At 57.1% G+C, this 19,369-nt stretch overlaps 8 protein-coding genes across 8 annotated transcripts; 5 read left to right on the top strand and 3 right to left on the bottom strand.

Annotated features, from left to right (window-relative positions):
- Positions 1-3,551: 3,551 nt before the first annotated feature.
- On the top strand, positions 3,552-4,221 carry BDY17DRAFT_253273 (Alpha/Beta hydrolase protein; the record flags this gene model as incomplete). Its single annotated transcript, XM_033731329.1, has 3 exons — positions 3,552-3,916; positions 3,969-4,029; positions 4,075-4,221. 3 exons carry the CDS (start codon positions 3,552-3,554, stop codon positions 4,219-4,221), a joined length of 573 nt encoding a protein of 190 aa, XP_033588705.1.
- A 773-nt stretch (positions 4,222-4,994) lies between these two features.
- On the top strand, positions 4,995-6,013 carry BDY17DRAFT_178205 (uncharacterized protein). The gene is made up of 2 exons (XM_033729884.1): positions 4,995-5,254; positions 5,309-6,013. Exons 1-2 carry the CDS (start codon positions 5,211-5,213, stop codon positions 5,928-5,930), a joined length of 666 nt encoding a protein of 221 aa, XP_033588704.1. The 5' UTR covers positions 4,995-5,210; the 3' UTR covers positions 5,931-6,013.
- Positions 6,014-6,335: 322 nt separating this feature from the next.
- BDY17DRAFT_300352 (uncharacterized protein) lies at positions 6,336-7,629 on the top strand. The gene is made up of 2 exons (XM_033734045.1): positions 6,336-6,788; positions 6,863-7,629. The coding sequence occupies exons 1-2, from the start codon at positions 6,379-6,381 to the stop codon at positions 7,581-7,583; spliced, it is 1,131 nt and encodes a 376-aa protein (XP_033588703.1). The 5' UTR covers positions 6,336-6,378; the 3' UTR covers positions 7,584-7,629.
- Positions 7,630-12,919, bottom strand: BDY17DRAFT_300350 (uncharacterized protein). Its single transcript, XM_033734044.1, has one exon. The coding sequence runs from the start codon at positions 12,784-12,786 to the stop codon at positions 7,660-7,662; it is 5,127 nt and encodes a 1,708-aa protein (XP_033588702.1). The 5' UTR covers positions 12,787-12,919; the 3' UTR covers positions 7,630-7,659.
- Positions 12,920-13,349: 430 nt separating this feature from the next.
- BDY17DRAFT_325621 (uncharacterized protein) lies at positions 13,350-13,872 on the top strand (the record flags this gene model as incomplete). The annotated part of the gene is made up of 2 exons (XM_033737386.1): positions 13,350-13,644; positions 13,709-13,872. The coding sequence occupies 2 exons, from the start codon at positions 13,350-13,352 to the stop codon at positions 13,870-13,872; spliced, it is 459 nt and encodes a 152-aa protein (XP_033588701.1).
- A 68-nt stretch (positions 13,873-13,940) lies between these two features.
- BDY17DRAFT_311705 (mitochondrial carrier protein-like protein) lies at positions 13,941-15,050 on the bottom strand (the record flags this gene model as incomplete). The annotated part of the gene is made up of 1 exon (XM_033735562.1): positions 13,941-15,050. One exon carries the CDS (start codon positions 15,048-15,050, stop codon positions 13,941-13,943), a length of 1,110 nt encoding a protein of 369 aa, XP_033588700.1.
- Positions 15,051-15,430: 380 nt separating this feature from the next.
- BDY17DRAFT_300347 (uncharacterized protein) lies at positions 15,431-16,349 on the top strand. The gene is made up of 2 exons (XM_033734043.1): positions 15,431-15,701; positions 15,768-16,349. Exons 1-2 carry the CDS (start codon positions 15,496-15,498, stop codon positions 16,042-16,044), a joined length of 483 nt encoding a protein of 160 aa, XP_033588699.1. The 5' UTR covers positions 15,431-15,495; the 3' UTR covers positions 16,045-16,349.
- Positions 16,314-19,125, bottom strand: BDY17DRAFT_282990 (uncharacterized protein). The gene is made up of 3 exons (XM_033732075.1): positions 18,422-19,125; positions 17,895-18,364; positions 16,314-17,838 (listed from the first exon to the last, which is right to left on the bottom strand). The coding sequence occupies exons 1-3, from the start codon at positions 18,812-18,814 to the stop codon at positions 16,596-16,598; spliced, it is 2,106 nt and encodes a 701-aa protein (XP_033588698.1). The 5' UTR covers positions 18,815-19,125; the 3' UTR covers positions 16,314-16,595.
- Between the last annotated feature and the right edge of the window lie 244 nt (positions 19,126-19,369).

Genomic DNA, 19,369 nt, shown 5'->3' with positions numbered 1-19,369 from the left:
GCCTTCTCCTCTGAACGTCTCTTGGACTCCAGGCACTATCTGGACTGGCTCGTGGCGTCGTTTGATAATACCTCGATACAGCACCTGCCGATCTGGATCATCCTCGTGCAAGCGAACTGGAAAGCCATCACCGCATACAGTCGTCGGGGGAGGCACTTGGCCCATGCCATCTTGGCACATCTGGACCGCGCTTCGGACTCCGGACTACGTGCTGGCGACCAGGTACGGCTGCACTTACAAAGACTGGTTACAAAATTGGCGGTCGCGGACAGAGCATGCTTGGTGATCCCAAAAGTATGGGGAAAGTACAAGTATCTCTTAACTTCCAATGCCTTGCAATGCGCCGACGGCCCGGTACGGAGCGTTTTCCAACGGAATGAACGTCTTGCTTGGTTTTCATCGCAAACCGCTAGCAACACTCGCAGCCCCACGTTGGAGTTATATACCCATCTGGATGCGGTGGGCCTCCACATCGACATGGGAGCCCTGGCCAGTAAAGCTTTCGAGCTCATTCCGGATCCAGTCCAGCTGGTATTTGCGCTGCTGGACTGGGCGTCCTCGTTGTACAGAGTCGGCATTGCTAGAGTCTACCTGACGGCTGCCATCATTGCACAATCGCGCTTAGCCGGCCACGACACCGATCATGGTATCCTTCAATACCTCGGACGACCTCGAAAGCTGCCTGTTTCGAGCGAACAACAGATTCATCAAGTCGTAGTCGAACTCGTACATCTGGATGCGTTCTCTTCTGGCCGCTATCTCCAATGGCTGATTAGCAGTGGGACTCTGGTTGCCGGCGCATCATCTTACGCGACCAGTCTCATTGCCGTGCTGCCCTTGAATGCACTGCCTTCGCACGTGCTCAATACTCGGAACATGCTTATGAGACGGCTTGGTTACAACATTGGGCGACCGACCGCAATGAAAGAGTCCGCACTGCATCATTCGCTTGCGACTACAGATCTGGAGAAGGCGACGAATATGAGCGTCCCCGACAAATTGCAGCTCAGCCAACGGATCTGCTCTGATGTTAGTCAGAAGATCAAGGACACCGGCATCTCGCTGGATGAATTCTGTCAAGCGCGGGAACTCGTTGAGAGTCTCGACGATCTCCGTTCCCTCGCAACGCTGGTACAATCTTCAATCACCTCCGAGAGCAGCGTCATCCTTGCGACTGCTTGCGACACAATCAACCTGCATGCCAAATCTTTCGCCGCACTCGGCCATTTGCGCACACTCGTCGACTCTTTCTCAGAGCACTACGTCACCCTTCGATCCCAACAACCTCTCGACCGAAATCTCATCTTCGCCATGATCCGTCTTACTCAACGACTACCAGAGAAAGCGACAATCCTTAAACTCCTCCAAGACGACTTGATCATCTGTGAGCAGCAGACGTCAATAATGGTCTGCTCACCCGCCAGCGACAGCCTCATCGGCATGCACGCCACAACGCTAGACTCCGATGCCGAGCTTGACGCCGTTTTCGCCAGTGGCAATACCATGGATGATCAGCTAATGCGACGAGTATTCGACCGAATCATGCAGCGCGCTTCCGACTCGTTGCCTTCGCCGCCACTCGCTCCGCCGAGTCGGATTATCGGCTGGCTTGACCAGCTTCGCACTGTCGACGGCAGCGAGGTGTTTGAACGCCTCGTGCAAGCCTTCCTCCGCAGCATCATCAGCAGTCAAGTGAACGTTGCTTCCTGGATGAAATGCGTGGTTTGTCTCGTCTCCAGTGGCTGCTTGACACTGTCCGCGGTCGCCTTAATCGCACGCGAAATCACCTTATCTAGTGCTGCGGCCCAGGTGCTTCAACTCTTCATCTCGTGGCCTTTGGAAGACGCTGGACTTCACGCCGTTGAGCGTTATCGTTACCGCTTACAGCAAGCATTGTGCAAGCACCAGCATGCAGAGGATATCCTCCGACTCGTGCGTGTTGCTTCGCAGGGCTCTGGCTTTGACTCAACAGATCCGGATGTGAGGGCTTTTGGCATTCGAGCCGTCGCGGACAACGCCACAGCTGGCAATGCTCTGGACAAACGAGTCGTAATGTCGATCTTGGCCAAAGGACGCGACGTCGAATCACAAGACGAAGAGATGAACGTTCAGAATATCGTCAACACTGCCACGCCATTATCTGTACGATTCTCTGTTGAAGCTCTGCGAGGCCTCCGAAGCGTCTCTCCAACTCCGCTCGACGACGCTGGGTTTGCAGAAGCACTTCTCGATGCGTTCAACCGAGGATCGGACGTCTGGCCGCAGCTGTTGGAATTTGCAGGCGAGCGCGTGAATCAGCGGATCCGGGATTGGGCGCAGGAAAAGGCACTTTACACTGCGAGCGGAAAATCTGCAGCGGATACTCCGCTCCCCTCCGAGCCACTGCGCGACTGCATGGTTCTGCTTGCTGTTTCCAGCAAGCTTTCCCCGCCAAGGGAAGACCATGCGACGGTTTCGTCACTTGCGGAGAAACTCAAGGAACTCGAGACGGCATTGCCGGAAGCGAATGACGGGTATAACGACTCGCGATCACAACACACAGCCCTGCTGCACCGACTGCGCATCCTGCTCGACTTGACCGTACTGCAGCTCTCAACATCTGCGGATGGAGAAGAGGACGACGCATCTCAGCAGGCCAACGCCGCCTTACTGACCCTCCTTTGCTCGCTGACGACCCTCCCAATACTTCAAATCCATCCCACCATTACGGAGCAACTATTCGACATCACGTCCACCTTCGCCGACCGCCTTCCGGAAACCGTGCTCGCCGCAACAGAAACCCAATGCAGCAGCCGCACCCTCTTCGACGCCCGCATCAGATTCCTCCTAGGCAAAGCGAGCGACGACGCCAACCCACCCGCCACGCGCCTCTTCCTCGCCTCTCAAGCCCCATCGCTGCAACAGCGCATCCTCCACCGGCAGCAAGCATCGCAAACCAACGCTCGACCTCCGACCGTTGGGGCGGCGGGCGCCGGACCCAGCGGCAGTCTGCATCAGCGCATGGTTTCCGGAGGAAGCTCGCCGGGCGTGTTTCCCGCCAGACAAGATGGCAAGGGTGGAGTGGCTAATGGTTCTGGGGAGGCAAAGATGGTGCCGTTTGTTGTGCGGCAGTGGGAGATGATTCCGGATTCTGCGCCGGTGATGGGGGAGAACGATGCGGCGTTGAGTTTGAGGCTGTTTGGGGCGAGGAAGGTGTGATTCCTCTCGTGAAGAGGAACGTGTTTTTTGCTTTCTACTTGTGTTTGTCTATTACGCGCTTCGTTTTGCTTTGTTCCCAGCGTTCGAGCGGATGAGAGGATCGATGTTTTCAGGATACATACCCCGTTACATTCATTTCAGCTGTATTTGACCCACACGATTCGGAGCGCAAAAGGCAACCTTTTCCGCGTGCGCATTTGCTACTCGCAACTTCCGTTTTGTGTGGTTCCAATACGATGGCCTCTTCTCGCTCGGGTATTTAAAGTAACCCAGCGGCAAAGACTGGCACGAGTTACCAGGCTTGGACTACCGTCTATTCCACGAATCCGACTTGACTCCTCTCCTCAGCGACCATGCCGCGCAAAGACATCGACTTCCGCACCAGCGACCGCGTCACCCTCCGCGGCTGGTTGTACACCTCGGCCGGCGACAGCACCAAGAAGCTGCCATGCTTCATCATGTCCCACGGCTGGTCAGCCGTCAAGGAGATAGACCTCGACGCGTTCGCAGAGTACTTCAGGACCCACCTGGCGCTGACGACGCTCGTGTACGACCAGCGCGGGTTTGGGACGAGCGATGTCAAAGCGGGCTCCCCGAGGCTGGAAATCAATCCGCGCGAGCAGCAGAGTGATGTCTCGGATGCGGTGACGTTTGCGCAGACGATGCCTGAGGTGGACGCCGCGAGGGTTGGGGCTTGGGGTACTTCGGTGAGTGCCGTGTATTCTAGGGGGACCTGGGTAGCCTAGGACCTGACCACGGGTGCATTATAGTGCGGGGAACGTGCTGTATACTGGTGCAGTGGATCGGAGAATCAAGGTCGTGCGTTGTCAGGTGGAAGTTTGGCAGGTGATGACGAAGGGGGTCCCAGGCTGATAGCGTCACTCGATGAGGCCAATGGTTGATGGATGGGACAACTTCAATCGTTTGATCCGATTCGACTTCCAGGGAGGCATGGAGCAGGCTTTTGCAGGGGATGAGTCTCATGGAAGCCCCGTCCGAGCGTCAACACTGACTCAAAGTTGACCGGTAGATCGACTGGGCAGGATGGCAGGACAAGAAGCCACGCGCATCCCCGTCGCCGATCCTACCAAGCAATTCTCCCTCTCTACGGCCGACAGCTGGCAGTTCTTCAGCGAATGGGAGAAGAAGAGCTCGTGGGTGAACGAGGTGACGCTGCGCGGCAATTTCCCCTCGCACATGATCCATCGCATCTCCCCGACGCCGTTGCTGATAATCATCGCCTACGAACGATGTGATCTGCCCCACCGACGTGTCTATCGAAGCCTACTCTCGCGCGCGCGAGCCGAAGGAGCTGCACATGTTGCCGGGAGGTCATTTCGATGCCTACGTTGAACCCAATTTCGAGCGGAATGCCGCAAGGCAGGTGGAGTTCCGGCGTAAGCACTTGTGCTCGTGATGGTAGTCCATGTTGGCGGAAGATCGCAGCTTCGTCGTTGTACCGATGTTTGTTGCTCCATACCAACCGGAGACTTACGTAAGACTCGAAGAAGATAAAGAAGCAACCCAACCGGCAAGCTTGATGCGTAAAGTCGATACCCAGTGCGTTGGATCAACAGCATGGTTCACTACCGCGATTACATGACGTCGAGGTCTAACAAGCAGCGGCATGTTAGCGGTCCCACGTTAGCATCGGCAAAGGCCTTGTTTGGCAGGTCGAAAGCTGGCAGCCTCGCATCCGCACGGCAAAGACCTCCTGAGGCCACTCGCTTCCTGCGCGACACCACCATGCCTCTCATATCGACATGGCATCAACCTTTTCTAGCTACTCTGATTTCACACATCGTAGATGCCGGCAACCTCCATGACTGCAGGATCGATACGCTTGCTTAGGCCCTTCCGCATTCGGCGTAAAGCTACGCTTCCAGTCGCTTGCCCTATGTTCGTCGTGGACAGCATGGTGGTGATGTCCAAACAGATGGGGTATAAAAGCGTGCTGCTGTTACCTTGAGCTCTTTCGATACCAAGCTTCTCGCAAATACATCAGATTCGCGATGATCTGCTCTCGAATCACTGGAGCGATGCTGCTCGGCCTCGTGTAAGTACACCTACAGTCCGACGCGGTCGGTGGCATGCTGAACCTTCTCGCAAGGGCCTTCGCCTCTGCGGCGCCGCTCGATGTCGAAGCGGACTACAACTCAACCATCGAAGCGCGGAACTCGCCGTTGACAATCACTCTGTATTTCGATGACCACTGTGGAGATACAGTCGGAGAAACGCCGGGCGGCGATCCGATCTCGAAGGTGCAATACACCGGAGACGACTCGACGTATATGAAGTGTCAGAAGAGCCTGCCCCCGGGCTTGCTCTCGTACAAGCTCTCGGGAGGCCCGACGTTGGACTGTGGCGACCCCGCTCAGCACGAGAGTAAGGTGTGGCAGGTGTTCAACGGGCCAAGCTGCAAGGGAGATGGCCAAGTCAACACCGACCAGTGCAAGGCTACAGCCTGTACGTCAGCATTAGAAGCAGACCCTCCCCCGAACAGTGCTGTCGATGCGATCCTGAGACATGTCTTGCGCATTGAGAATCCACCATTGTGGAATTGGGGTGTAGACGGACGTCTCTTGGATACAATTCTACACTCACTGCTTTCCACGATTCCACGTACGCATGCTGACTCTAAAATTGTAGGCACGAAATGCAGCCAGCCGCCGTTTGGCGATGGGAAATATTGCGAGTCGGTCGAATACACCCTGTACATTGCTCCGCCGTGACAAGGGCCCGACAACACACGGGCCTCCAGGGCTGACGAAGGATTCATGGGAGAAGGGCAGCCAGCTGCAGTCATTCATTCGTAGTTCCAGCAACGGGTGGTGCCCTTGGGAGGGTTGATATCGTGGATACTGACGCCGTATACATCATGCTGTCTTCGCTTTGTTATCAGACCTGTGGCGAGTATCGTCTGGTCCTATGCCGTACGTGTTTCAGCATGACGTTATCAGACCACGGTGATGATGATGGGATGGAATGGCGAGGCGAGGCAAGGCGGGTGAGATGAAGTATGGATGGGAGGATGGGCGACGTGAGGTTCAGTCCAAGCTTCGTGGCGTCGCGCTGGTCCGTGCTTGCAGCAGCTCCAACTTCATTTGTTCGCCAACACTTTCTTGCTTCGACTGCCACTCAGTCCACACATCCGATGCCGCGCTCACACCAGTGACCCCAATGTCAGCAAGTCGGGGCAAAGGTCCACAGCTCCTGGGGCAACACACCCTATCCCGTCTGCGAATATGTCCGACCACTGCCCGGCGGCGTCCAGCCCTCGATGACATGCGCTGCTTAAACGCACATTCACCTCTCCTCCCACGCACTTCACAACATCCTCTGTCCACGAGCGCACAATGGCAGGCCGCCGCCGCCGCCCCCGCGAAACAAAAGTCAGGGCTGGCGCTGCAGATGGAGAAACAGAAGGAGAAAATGCTGCGCGAGGGCAACCTGCCGGAAGACATGGGCTTGATCCCGGGCACCTTCATCATGCCGCGTAGCAAGAACCGCCCAAGCTGGACGTCGAATTACAAAGACCGTCTAAAGCTGGAGAAGGCGAGGGCGACAACCAGATTCACCGATCTAGGCGGGTACGTATGACAGACGGCTTTCGCAGTAGCTGCTCTCCGATCTTTCCACCCGACACTAACGAACCCTGGCGCAGCGCTTTTTTCTACCGATGGCTTCACGTCCGCCCGAGACCGCGACTCAACCTCCGCCAAATCCCCGATGCGGCCGTAGACCTGCACAACAAAGTGTACACGCAATTGGCGAAAGGCAATCTCGAACCCGTGCAAAACTTCGTCGTCCCCGGCTTCCTAGGCTCCCTCCGCGCCCGCATCGCACAACGACAAAGCGGCACCAGCCTGAGATGGGTACTGCACGAACACAAAACCAAACCGAAACTCGCTTCCTTCCGCGTGGCTATGTTCCCGCCCGGAACAGGGGAGACGAACAAGCAGCGCAAAGGCGCCATCCAGGCTGTAGTGCGGCTGCACACGCTGCAATCGCTGCAGCACGTGCGACTGCGGCCCACGCGCAAGGGCCAGCCGCCGGAAGAGGTGCTGGTGGATGCGCAGGGCAAGGAGCTGCCGCTGTCCGAGCAGGCGGAGGCGGAGGCGCGGAAGAACGCAAAGGAGCTGGTGGAGTACATCGTGCTTCAGAAGCTGATTAGGAATAGCCGAGAGGGCGCGTGGAAGGTGTGGGGCACGACGGACGAGACGACGCTGGACAAGGTGAAGCAGCTGGAGGCGAAGGCGAACCAGTCTGCGCTTCCGCTCCCGCGCGTGCGGCAAGGCTGGCGCTTTTTGGACTATCTGGGCATCTCCCGGCTATGGAATAGAATACGAGCAAGGCGCAAGGTAAGCAAGGAGGAAGCGGTATAAAGGATGTCGTTGATAGATGTACATTACTCATCGTCGAGGTTGTCTACCCTCGAACACCAGATCGTTTCACTTCAGTTCATTTCACAAGATCCGCCTCCTCCACCTCAAGCGACTCCAGCACCCGCGCCAACCCACTGCGCGCAACGCCCAGCTGCGTATCCGCCTTGACGCGACTATAAAACACAGGACAATCGCGAGAATCGCACTTGACCCGATCGCCCACGGGCAAAGACGCACAGCTACGACACATATCCTCGAGATCCGCCGCCCGCTTCTCTGCGCCCTGCAGTCTGCGCCGCAACGACAACAGCGACCGCTGAGGCTGCTCCTTCCGACACGACTCGCACAGCGGCAGGGGTAGAATCTCCACCGCAGGCGGCACAGGCATCAATTTCACCCGACACACCAGGCAAAGCGAACTGCCCATGTAGCTCTCCATCGTCTTGCGGGCCTTGCCTTTGCCTCCTCCCTCCATCTCGGCGCCCTCACGTGGCCCACCTAGCATGCGAATGCGCTGCACCTTTGGCATCTCATCGTACCACTGCCTGACGTTGGCGCCGACGAGATTGAAAATGCGCTCCAGAGGCGGAATCAAGTTTTTCGAAATGTAGTACTCGGCGTCCAGCTCGGCCTGCTCGTCGTACAGCAAGCGTTCGGGCTCAACGCAGCGCTCCCATAGTCGTGCGCCTGGCGCACCTGCGATTACGACGTACGGCACGCGCTCGCCGTACTGCGGCTCAGATCGCGGATCTTTGATCATGCGGCGGGTAGCGATGATGGCGCCCGGCGGAGCCGGGCCCTTATCAGCGTAAGAGCCGAGCTTGACCTCTTTGGCGAAGCAGAAGTCCTGCACGCTGATGCGGCCGGCCATGATTTTCGTGCATTGCTGTTGGAAGTAGCGCTTGACCTGGCTGAGGTCGGCGGTGCGGAAGAGGAGCTTGAGCGCCTTTTCTTCGATCTTCTGCTCGGCGGGCGTGCCGTCGCGGCGCACGGTTTCGATGCCCTTTGCGTCGAATTCCGGCTCGGTCTGTTTGGGGCTTTCGTACTTGAAGCCGACGTAGCGCTTTTTGGCGAGCAGGACGCAGGGGTGGTAGACCTTTTCGAACTTGAGCTTGACGGGACGCGGATTCAAGTCCGTCACGGCTTTGGCGATCTCTTCGCCGATCTTGAATGCGTCGTCCCGCGAGCGGCCTTTCAGGTACACGAACAAGCTGTCCGTATCGCCGTACACCACTTCAGCACCCCAGTCTTCTACACTATGAATCAGGGCGATCGCTTTTTCCAGCGTCTCACGCCCGGTCTGCACAATGCTGTCTGCGATCTCCGAACACGGCATGCGGCCCGAGAAGGAAGCAGAAGTATAGCCGTACGTCACATTGGCAATCAGCTTCAGCGCCAATTGTCGATTGTTCAACAGCTGCTGCAAGGTCCGGTCGTCCTTGTCGATTTTCATTCCCGATTTGACCATGACGCGCGTCTCCAGGATCTCGCCTAACATCTTCGCGAGCAGCGACTTTCGCATCTCTGGCTTCACATACATCAGACCGTTGGGAGCGATGTTCAACTTTTCCTCGACCAGCTCGAGTAGGCCCGGAGCGCGCTTGAAGTCGGAGAATCCAAGCTTGTTCGTTCCGCGCCAGTTCACAATGCGTCCAAGGCAGGTGGAGTAGCAGTAGTTGTAGGCAATCATGACACTCGGATACAAGCTCTGGAAATCCAGCACAAGCATCGGGCTACTGTAGAAGGCAGACTGCGGCTCCATCACCAAAGGGATGCATTCGAGCGCATTTTGAGCGCCGACCTGCTTCCTTGACGGCGAGACCAGCATGAAAGACTCGGGTTTCGCAATACGGAACATCAGCGACTCCACTTTGAATTGCGAGCCGCGCGAGAAGACGGAGAAGAAGTCCACGCCCAGTAAGCGCGCCTGTTCGGATGTACGCGGGATCAATTCGTTGGCGTCGAGGATCTCGAGATCGAGCGTGGTACGGCTCATGAAGTAGTCCAGAACTTTAGCCAGATCGCGAGGCTTGTTGCTCTGATACCAGCCCGTAAGCGTGGCGAAGGAGTAATGGGGAACGCGGCGATGCAAGAGATGGAAGACAATGTTCTCCATCGTGTACTGCAGCAGGTTCAGCTCTGATCTCATAGCGCGCCAGATGTTAATGGTGTGTCGGCCGGTAATGCGGACGGTGGATGTATGGGTGAAGCCCCAGCGATCGGCGTCCTTGCCGAAGCGGCCATGTGATTGTGACTTCATCCTTGAGAATTCATCCGGCAGGTTGAATTCGAACTGCAGTCTCGCGCGTTCGATGAGATAACCCCAACTGCCGTTATGCACCTCGAACCCAGTGAGCACGTCGGGGTCGTAGGCGCGAACGACGTCGACCATCTTGTTGATGATATCGAGTTCGTTGTCTTCGGCGTCGATGCTCACTCCATTACCTACAATGTGACGGACGCGCTCTGCAAGGTCCTCGTCGTCTCTGTTCAGCACAACAATCCCCATCTTCGTCTCTTCGTCCATGTCTTCGGAGGCGAGACACCACACGACCAGGTTTATTTCATCCTGCTCCGGGTCCGGTGCAAGTTCCCCGCGTGTGTTGACATGGACTTCCAAGCTCATGGTGCTCATGTATCCAGTCTCATGCTGCACGCTGGTGCTCGGCTTGTGCTGCGAGTACTTGAAGCCTCCCTTGTGCTTCTGCGTTGGACCATCGATTTGCGAGATAACGGGCATGGCAGCCGGCTTGGCCCAGGTGTCTCGCGCGAGTCTTTGTGTGGCTGGTGGGCCATCGACTTCGAGCTGGTCCAGATCGTCCACTTCGTCGACCTTCGGCGCACGCACCCAACGCTCAACTTCCGCAAAAGTGGGCGGCACATGCATAATCTCCCACGCCTTGAGAGTACAGCGTTGCCGGCGTCTCGACTCTGCTAGTTCGTCCTTGGCTTTTTCTGGAAGAAGGGGCTTCCTCGCTCCCGCGAGGCCCATTTTGTCGAACTCGGGTAAGAAAGGGAGGGTGTTGCTTTCAAGGATGAACTCCTGGCCTGCATATTCCCTAGCACGCTCTGGCACGTCTCTCTCGTTGCTATAGTAAGCATCTTGATAGACGACGGATGGTGTGAGCGTGCTTGTGACCCCTTCGAGGGAGGGTGGCAAAGCGCCGAACATCAAAACACTCGCATCGGAGCCGAGATTGAAGCGGGTCGCATAGACTTGTGTAAGCCGCGAGAGGACGAGCGGCTGCTCAGAGTTGGTCGTAGATGACGTTCTCTCACTCGTGGTAGAGTGTGACTTGTGCAGCCCATCAAAGGAGCTTGTCGTGCGGCTTCCCGAACCTTTGTCGGACTGGGCCTTCGTGTTCGAAGTTTTCTGGCTGGGACGATTGGCGTTTTCGGTGCTCGAGACTCCTTTGACTACGGGATAGTCCAGACGGCTACTCTGCGAGCTTTGCGACTGAGTAGACCGCTGAGAAGATGGCGGCAGTTGTGTGGAATGCATCCCGTTTGACAGCCTTCCACCTACTTTCGCAGATATGGCAGAACGTCCGGCCTCATCAGTTGCTTGCTCATCAGCCTTACGCTTCCCACGCGGGACGTCCTTGACGCGAAAAGCCACTTTCTTTGTCGACGTCTGCGTTTGCTCAATATCGAATCTGGCTCTTTTAAAAGGGCCTTGAGTGGCACTCGGGGCCGGACGTTTAAGCGACTGTGCACTCTCTTTGCGTCCAGCATCATGATCTGAGTCCACCGGGTGAACATGGTCAGGTTCGCTGCCGGCAACATCGCCTTTGTTATCGGCCGCTGTCTTGTCGGAAATGTCACCGATGACACCATCGTCCAGGGGAGGTCGTTGCGTAAGAGCCCTAGTCTTAGCAACTTCCTCGTCGCTGCCGTAGTCTTCTTCGTCAACAACCTCTGCCATGCCGCTCATATCCACCAAAGGCTCGTTCTCATGGCTGGTGCCGTTCGAACGTTCGACCCCCAACGTCAGATCGTCCTGCTTCTTCATCCTGGCCATCGCCGAGACCTGTGCATTTTTAGCAATGAGATTGGAGTGGAAGAGCTCTTCAACACTCTGCAACGCTGTATTCACTCCGTCGCCTTCGTGTGTTTGTGACAAGAAGTTGTCAAAGGTGATATTGCCACCAGCACGGGCCTGCTTTTCCTGATTCGCAAGCTCTCTAACCATTTCGCGAAACTCTTCCTCATGGATCCATCCGCCCTTGTTGTCGTTCCTTGGGTCCGCGCTCATGCTCAACAAGACTTCGGGTGGGAAAGGCGACGACCCCGGATCGGTAAGGCCCATTCGCTGCTTCCGTCGACGAGTTTGGTCTTTCCAAAGGCCCGCCATGGAATGAACCAGCTTTTCCTCGGGCGGAAGTTCTTCCATGGACGCCAGTCGTTCGACGAAAGACTGATGGAGGTCTCGAGCCTTGATCGAATGTCTGTTGAGGATGTCTTCGACCGTGAAGTCGAGCTCCAACTGGCAGTGACTCTGTCTCGGAAAGTCCGCTTCGTCGAGCATCAGCTCGTCGCCAATGGAACCATCGTGCCAGAGATGAGTGACATCGTCCAGGTCGTCTCTTGCAGGAACAGGAGAGCGGAAACGCGGCTTGTTGGTCTCCACAAAGGCGCATCCGTACAAATTGAAATCACACATCCACTGCAGGAGGTACTGCAAATGTCCTTCGTGAGGCTGAAAGGTCCTCTGCATCACCGCACCCTGAAGCAGAAGATCCGCAAGCCTGGTCATATGCATCGGGTTGAGCATGTATATCTTCAAGAAATACTTGTACCCGACGTTGTAGCCAAAGAAAGGCACGCCCTTGACCAAGCTGATGTACGCCACAAACTGCGCTTGGCGGGGCTCGGCGTAGGGATTGCGCCGATAGGACAAGGCAAGCGCATGGTCGATCGAATGTCGCAAGGTGGCAATGAACTGATCGACGCTATCTTGGTCCGGTGATTCGGTGTAGGGAACGTAAAGATACGGGAAGGCGCCGTGGATATGCGCGCACACCTTTTGTCCGGTTTCGGTGGCGCCAAAAACGCGAATGACGGGCACATGAGGCAGAGTGCTTCGCTGAGTTGACGAGAGAGCATTCGGGCCCCATAGCGGCGGGTCGAGAGATGTTGGAGCGGCCTGGTAATGATCTAGGCAGTTGAGACGCACGCGAAAGACGTCGTCTTGATTAGCCATGGTCGCGGAAGGTGCACACGTTGGTCATCGTCGCCACATCAGAGCTTCCTGGAGGTGACGGGCACAGGAGTGGAAAGGCGCGAAGTCTGGGCCGTTGCGCATACGGAGTGAGGAATGATTAGTTCATTTTGCCATCGACTTGTCATGTAAACAGCGAGGAGGACGCGCCTGACGTTGTGAGTTCGGGCGCGCGCGGGCCGAGCCACAGCTTTGCATTGGATGCCGCCGAGATCGCTTCACGTGGCAGCCGGATTTGACGTCACAAATACAATCGTCCTCATCAACATCTTCTTAAGTCCGTCAACTTGTGGAGCTGAAAGAAGAGAGAGTCCGCCCTCGGCGTAGGCTTATACTAACTCAGGACTCACCGTGATCGGAGTAGATCGACACATAATCAAACAGCGCGAAGCCGAACCTAGCATTCATACCGCAGAGTTGATATAAAGGACCGTTCCAACATGGCGACCAGGAGAATGCTACCAACCGTCCTTCGCCGATCTTCGTCCCTTATATACAGATCTCAAATCCCAACTCACCGACTATTTTCAACAGCACCCAGAACAATGGCCCCCTACCCAACCCGCGACGAAATCACGTCCATCTTCAAACACATGGAGACGGGCGAATACGACTCCACCTTTGCTCGCGTGCGGCCTAACGTCGACTGGACCGTGATGGGAACGCATCCACTGGCCGGCCACTACACAAGTCTCAAGGACTTCCAACAAGCGACTTTTGCGCGACTGGGGAAAATCATGAAGGATCCGGGGATCAGGCTGATGGTGCGGAATGTGATTGGCGGCGGGGAGCAGGAGTGGGCGACTGTCGAGTTGGTGGCGAAGGCGGAGTGCAAGAATGGTGTGTATTGTGCATGACATTGCATTTTCGTCTTGCAGGGCGGCTTCGGCTGACGGGATAGCAGGATTCAAATTCGACAATACGTACGCCTGGTGTATGCGCTTCGACGACGAAGGTCAGGTGGCGGAGGTCCGAGCATACCTCGACAGTGAGATGGTCAAAGAAGCAATTGAGGCGAATGAGGGCGGCGCACCAAAGAGTAGCAGAGCTCCCGTGCCGCAGTTTTGATGGAGTGTAAATGTCATATCTTGACAATGCGTCCGAGAAGACGAAATGTGCGGAGGCGATACACCCAATCATACCAGCAAGATATCATAGCCGTCCTTGTGGATCCGCACCACCTCCTCGTCCTTGCTATACTTCCTCCTCAGAATCTCAAAAACAATCAAGCCAGCGCTCGTGCTAGGAACCTGGCGCAGAGTGCCCAGAAGAAAGTCGGCATATAGCCACCGCCTTAGACCTCCCGCTCTCCTCCCGAGAGCAGCACATTCCTTGAACGTCTTTCGGTACGCCGAGGCATAAAGCTTGAGGGTGTTGAGTCTGGATGTTCTCGGGATGCTTGCACTGTGCGAATCGATCCATTCCAATCGGCCGTAGTGCACGTCTTGGATACGAGTGATGGGGTGTTGAATGGTCGATTGTGATATGGATGCCGCTGCCCCTGCGAGAAGTAGAAAGGTAGGCTCCAGCATGTAATGCGGTTTGATCTCCGGACGGCGGCCACGGTAATTTTCCTGCGCCTCAATCCGGTTTTGTTGGAACAGCGACAGCTTGTCGTAAAAGCCGTAGACGTTGCTAACGAAACCGTAGAAACATTGCCCCTTGACGTACTCGAACGCGGCGAAGAACACTCCGAATCCGAAAGCGTCGCGAACGAACGACAGAGTCCATCCAGCAAACACCCCGCGCGGACCGATGTCTCGAGTCTTATCCAAAGCATAGTGCCACATATTGCGGTACTTGCCCTCCATCATCTCCGCGGCTTGGAAGCGCACCTGCAGCGCATCCAGAGGCGCCGCGATGAGACTCTGGATCGAACCGGCGATGAAACCGGCACTAAAAGCGGTGCTAATCGGCGGCGGGGGGTACACTCGCTTCGTTGGTCGGGAAGAGGGCTCATGCAACAGGCCTAACACATTAAGATAGGATGTGTACAAGACGGCTCCCACCGCGGTATTTGCGAGTAGTGGGGGTAGCAGTTGATTCGGAATGAAGCCCCAGCCGTGAGTCTTGACCGCATGCGCCAGAATGGCCGGAGATGTCAAGCGCCAGGACCAGTTTTCTCCAGCTTGGACTCGCGGGTTGATCGCGCGCGCATACCCCATGTAATCCACCCGAGCCCGAAAGAAGGCCTTCACGGGAGCACGGAAGTAGAAGGCGAACATCCTCGCACTGAGCGCCCGCATTGTTGCCGCATACGTGCCGGTGGATGCATTCTCATGCCTTTTCGATTTCGCCAAAGCATCCTCTGCTCCCTCGCGGCGCGCTGCTGGCGGCGGTGGTGCGCCATTGCCGGCGTTCATCGTCCACGAGCGGGCAAGTCGGGTTGGCGAGCATCATAGCGTCATCGCCTACTCATGCACAAGTCTCGCATCCTTCCCGATCTTCCAACTTGACAATACGCGGAAGGAGATGCATGCAAGGAAGTCGATGAACCTGCAGTGCAGCGTTCGGCCGCCGGCACGTGTTGCAAATTGCCGATATGGAAGCTTGGACCTCTCTAAAGCTTAGGTAACGTTAACTCCCTTCGACTCTTCTCGAAACACTCGACTCACTCTCCAACCTACGTCCATCAACACCGCGCATCCGGCTACCAAACACCTCACGCACAACCACATCACCTCCAAAACAATGCCTCGCCAATCCCGCGGCCCAGCAAGGGCCCCCTCCCGTCCCACCGCCGCGCCAGCCCGCCCCGCTCCTCCGCCACAGCAGCAACAAACCCGTCCGGCCTCGAGCGCCGCCTACCCGCCCGCAACGCAACAGCCGGGCGCGCGTCCAGGCCAACAGCAAAGCCAGGGCTCCGGATTGTTTGGACAAATGGCCAGCACCGCCGCGTGAGTCCCCCACATCCCCATTTCCAACTCGGGAGAGCTGAAAGCTGACGTTGCTTCGTGTAATAGTGGTGTAGCAGTCGGCTCCTCCATCGGCCACGCACTAGGCGGCTTCTTCGGCGGGGGTAGCAGCGCCGCCGCTCCGGAGCAGCAGCAGGAGCAGGCCCTCTCGCAGCAGCAAGATCCGTACAACACTTCGTACCAGCAGCAGAGCCAGGGTGCGGCGTGCGGCGCGCAGGTGGCGAACTTCCGGCAGTGCATGGATCAGAATGGCGGGAACTTGACGATCTGCGGGTGGTATTTGGATCAGCTGAAGGCGTGCCAGCAGGCTTCTAGCCAGTATTGAGTAGGGGAGGATGTGTAGAAAGAGAAGCTTGTGAATAGGAGGACGGATGTAGAAGTATAGAGCGACTCTCTGCTCCGAGATTCTTAGACCTACACAGCGGTGGTTCGCTTCCTCTCTAATTCTATGTGCGTGTGCCAGGCTGGCGATTGAATGGAGTTCTGATGAAACCCACCTGTCCACACCGAAGATATGAAAGTCCATACACTCTCGCAAGACAGAGAACGCTGATATCGGGTATCGCTACGCCGCTAAAAGACATGCCATCCAATCAAAGCAAAGCAAAGCAAAGCAAAGCAAAGCAAAGCCCATACGAGAGGAAGGAGAAAAGCGACTGCCTCGCGTTACCGCCAGAGTCGCTTCCCAGAGAAGGAGTCCTGCCCTTCGCTGATTTTCCCCTGTTGAACACCATCGTCGATCATTAAAGCCTCATTAGTCGATCCACTCGCTCACGTCCGTCTCCCGTCCCCTTCGCACGTCATCATGCAACCCATATCTCTCATGCTAGCCAATTTGCCCTTGCCCAAGACACACGTGACTCAGGAATGAGGCCATCAACTCCCCAACACCCTCTCCGCCTTGGACAATCCCAACCCCGCCCCACCAGAAACAATCCTCGGCATAGACCCGCCCACCCCCTCCCCCGAGAAGGCACGACTCGTCAGCCCCTCCCTCGGCACAGCAGCAACGGGCGTCACGCCCCCCTTCACCCTCTGCTGTTGCCCGGTCGGGGGCGGTAGGCTCTTCAGGCGCGAGGTGCGCCAGCTCTCGTACCACTTGGTGCGGCTGAGATCGCGGAGTTCGGTGCGCCACTCGTTGAAGATGCTGTCGCGGAGGCGCGGGAAGTCGCAGTGGGTGGGGTCGTAGGGGTCTGCGAAGCCCCAGGGGAAGCGGCGGCCGATTTTGTTGTTGCTGATGTTGCTGCCGTTGAGGTGAGGATTCGACTTGGAAGGTGAACCGTCGTAGGGGTCGGGGGAGATGATGGACATGGGAATGTAAGGCAACTCGTCGTCGCTGGATTTGATGTTGGCGGAGAGTGAGGATTGGCGTTTGTGGGAGAGGGGAAGTTTCTTGAATTTCGACGCGGGCGAGGTTTCGCTGTCGCTGGAGCTGCCGTCGATGGCGCTGTCGACTCCCTCACTCCCGGGGGTTGGCTTCTCGTTTTCTTCCTCGTCTTCTTCCAGGAGATCATCGTCGACTTCGAGCGCTTCGAGAGGGTCGAGCCCCGCTCCTTTGATCGTGTCCCATACGGCGCGCTTCAGGAACGCCACGTGTCCAACGGTAAGGGTGTCTGCCTTGGAGATGACCGGGATGACGGTGGTCTTGCCCCACAAGGCACGGAGGACTTGTAAATCGAGATCGTCATCCAGACCAATCCTGTTGGCACCATTGGATTGCGGGGTGGTAGACGCGGCGAGGGTCGCATCCAGTCGGATGGGATCAAGGACGAGAAAGACGCAGTGGATGTGAGTGTCCCTCACCCCCGTGCTCCTCACCACCTTCTGCTCTTCAGCAAAGGTCTCTTCAAACTTCGACTCTACGAAAGCCGTCATTTCGCGGAGTTGCAGATCGACAATATTCTTCTCGAGGCCGGCGGAGTCCCAGATGGTGACACCAATACGTTCACCGTCAATGTCGGACTCGAGATAGTGAGGAGTGAAGGAAGATTTGGCGACGGAGTGGCCGAGCGTTGGGTCGGGAGATGAGGGGCCACGGGCTGGCGGGGATGTGAGGGCGTGGCGCAGGAGCAAGATGAAGGAAGTTTTGCCGCTGTTCTTAGCACCTATGATGAGGATGCTGGAGAGCAGAACCGGTCAGCTGTGCAGATGTGCAGGAGAAGGTCGGTCACTCACTTGAAGGAGACGGGGTCTTTCCGTCGTCGGATCCTGCGGGGGCTGCTCACGTTACCACTGACAACTGAGCTGGCGTAGGAATAGCGGCCGCGATGGGTCATGCTCTCGGTGCGGGCCATGGGGTTGTCAACAACGTACTCGCCATTAGCCCTGGCTCGGGGGTCGGATGACGGTGAGGAGGAAGAGAGCTGGCCGGATCGAGCGAGGGCATACGCCGGCGAGCTGGACGAGTGGAGGGAGGAGGGGGTGGACGAATGCATGGCGAAGGCCGGTCGGGAGAAGTTGGTGGGTCTGGAGGGAGAAGCGGGTTGACGAGGGGAGCGAGGGGAGAGAGGTGGAGCGTCTTCACCACCAAACGTGTCGATGCCGGGGAGAGGCTCGGGGCGAGGCAAGGAGGGCGCGGGTTGACTCATGCGGGCCTTGCGTTCCATCTCCAGCCGCTCCTCCTCCGCCTTGCGCATCCTGCTAGTCTGTTGCGAATGTCAGAAATCACCTTCGCTTGCCATAGATGTGGGATGTGCTCGTACTTTCCGAAGCATACTCCTTCCTTCCACAGACACCTTGCGCGCAGCGCTGAACGAGCTCTTCCTTCCTGTTTCGGGGGATGTTTGCGGGGTGAGCTGGGGGGAGAGATACGCAGTCGGCAAGGGCGGTGCGTCGTTGTCAGGCGGGGGTGGGGAAGGAAGGTGGTGTTGCGACTGGGAGCGGGAGTTGGAGGACGAGCGCAGGCGGAAGATCTGCTGGGTGAAGCTGTTGGCCCGTGATCGCGGCTTTCGCGCACTTGCGGCGTCGGAGTCGTTTGCAGGCGCCGCAGCTTGGATCGATGAATACGGCACGGAGGGGATGGCGGGCGGGGGGCGATGGGAGACGGAGTAGTCGGCGCGCTCTGGAAGCTTGTCGGCGGTGCTGAGAGCGGCCATCCTTTCCCCCTACAGCCTCGCCCCTAGGCTCCTACCGCGTGTGTGGTTGTGGTGTAACGTGAGGTAATTGCACCTGCAGGGTTGGCGTGCACTGACTCGATGAGGTTGCCCGGAAGGAGCGTCACATGGATTAGTAGTTGGGAAGGTACGGTCGATCAGGAGCAAGATGCCATTGAGGGTGGTGCGGACGAAAGGACACCCTATTCCACGCCCTTGGAAGAGAGCAAACTAGAGGAAAGGCCACGATATCTACCGTGACACCCGGCGATCGTCATGGGCTTTCGTGTTTCACCGTTTCCCGTCACACTGACAGTCGGAGAGTTGTCAGGCGCCGAACCAAGAAACTATAATTGGAGGCCGCGCCTAATTTAGCTTTGGCGGCGCGTCTGAAACGCGTACTCCGCATTTTGATCCGCGGGGTAAGACATACAACCACTCTATATATCTTCCTATCTACATGTATGCTATATGGACGGTAGCGAGATGGCGCAACGACTCCCGCATCCACCGGTCAGCCGAGAGAAATCACCTGCCACGCAGAGCAAGTCACGCGGC

The sequence above is a fragment of the Neohortaea acidophila genome (genome assembly GCF_010093505.1).
Source record: "Neohortaea acidophila strain CBS 113389 unplaced genomic scaffold BDY17scaffold_7, whole genome shotgun sequence".
Classification (NCBI taxonomy): domain Eukaryota; kingdom Fungi; phylum Ascomycota; class Dothideomycetes; order Mycosphaerellales; family Teratosphaeriaceae; genus Neohortaea; species Neohortaea acidophila.
This window is presented reverse-complemented; position numbering and strand designations above follow the sequence as displayed.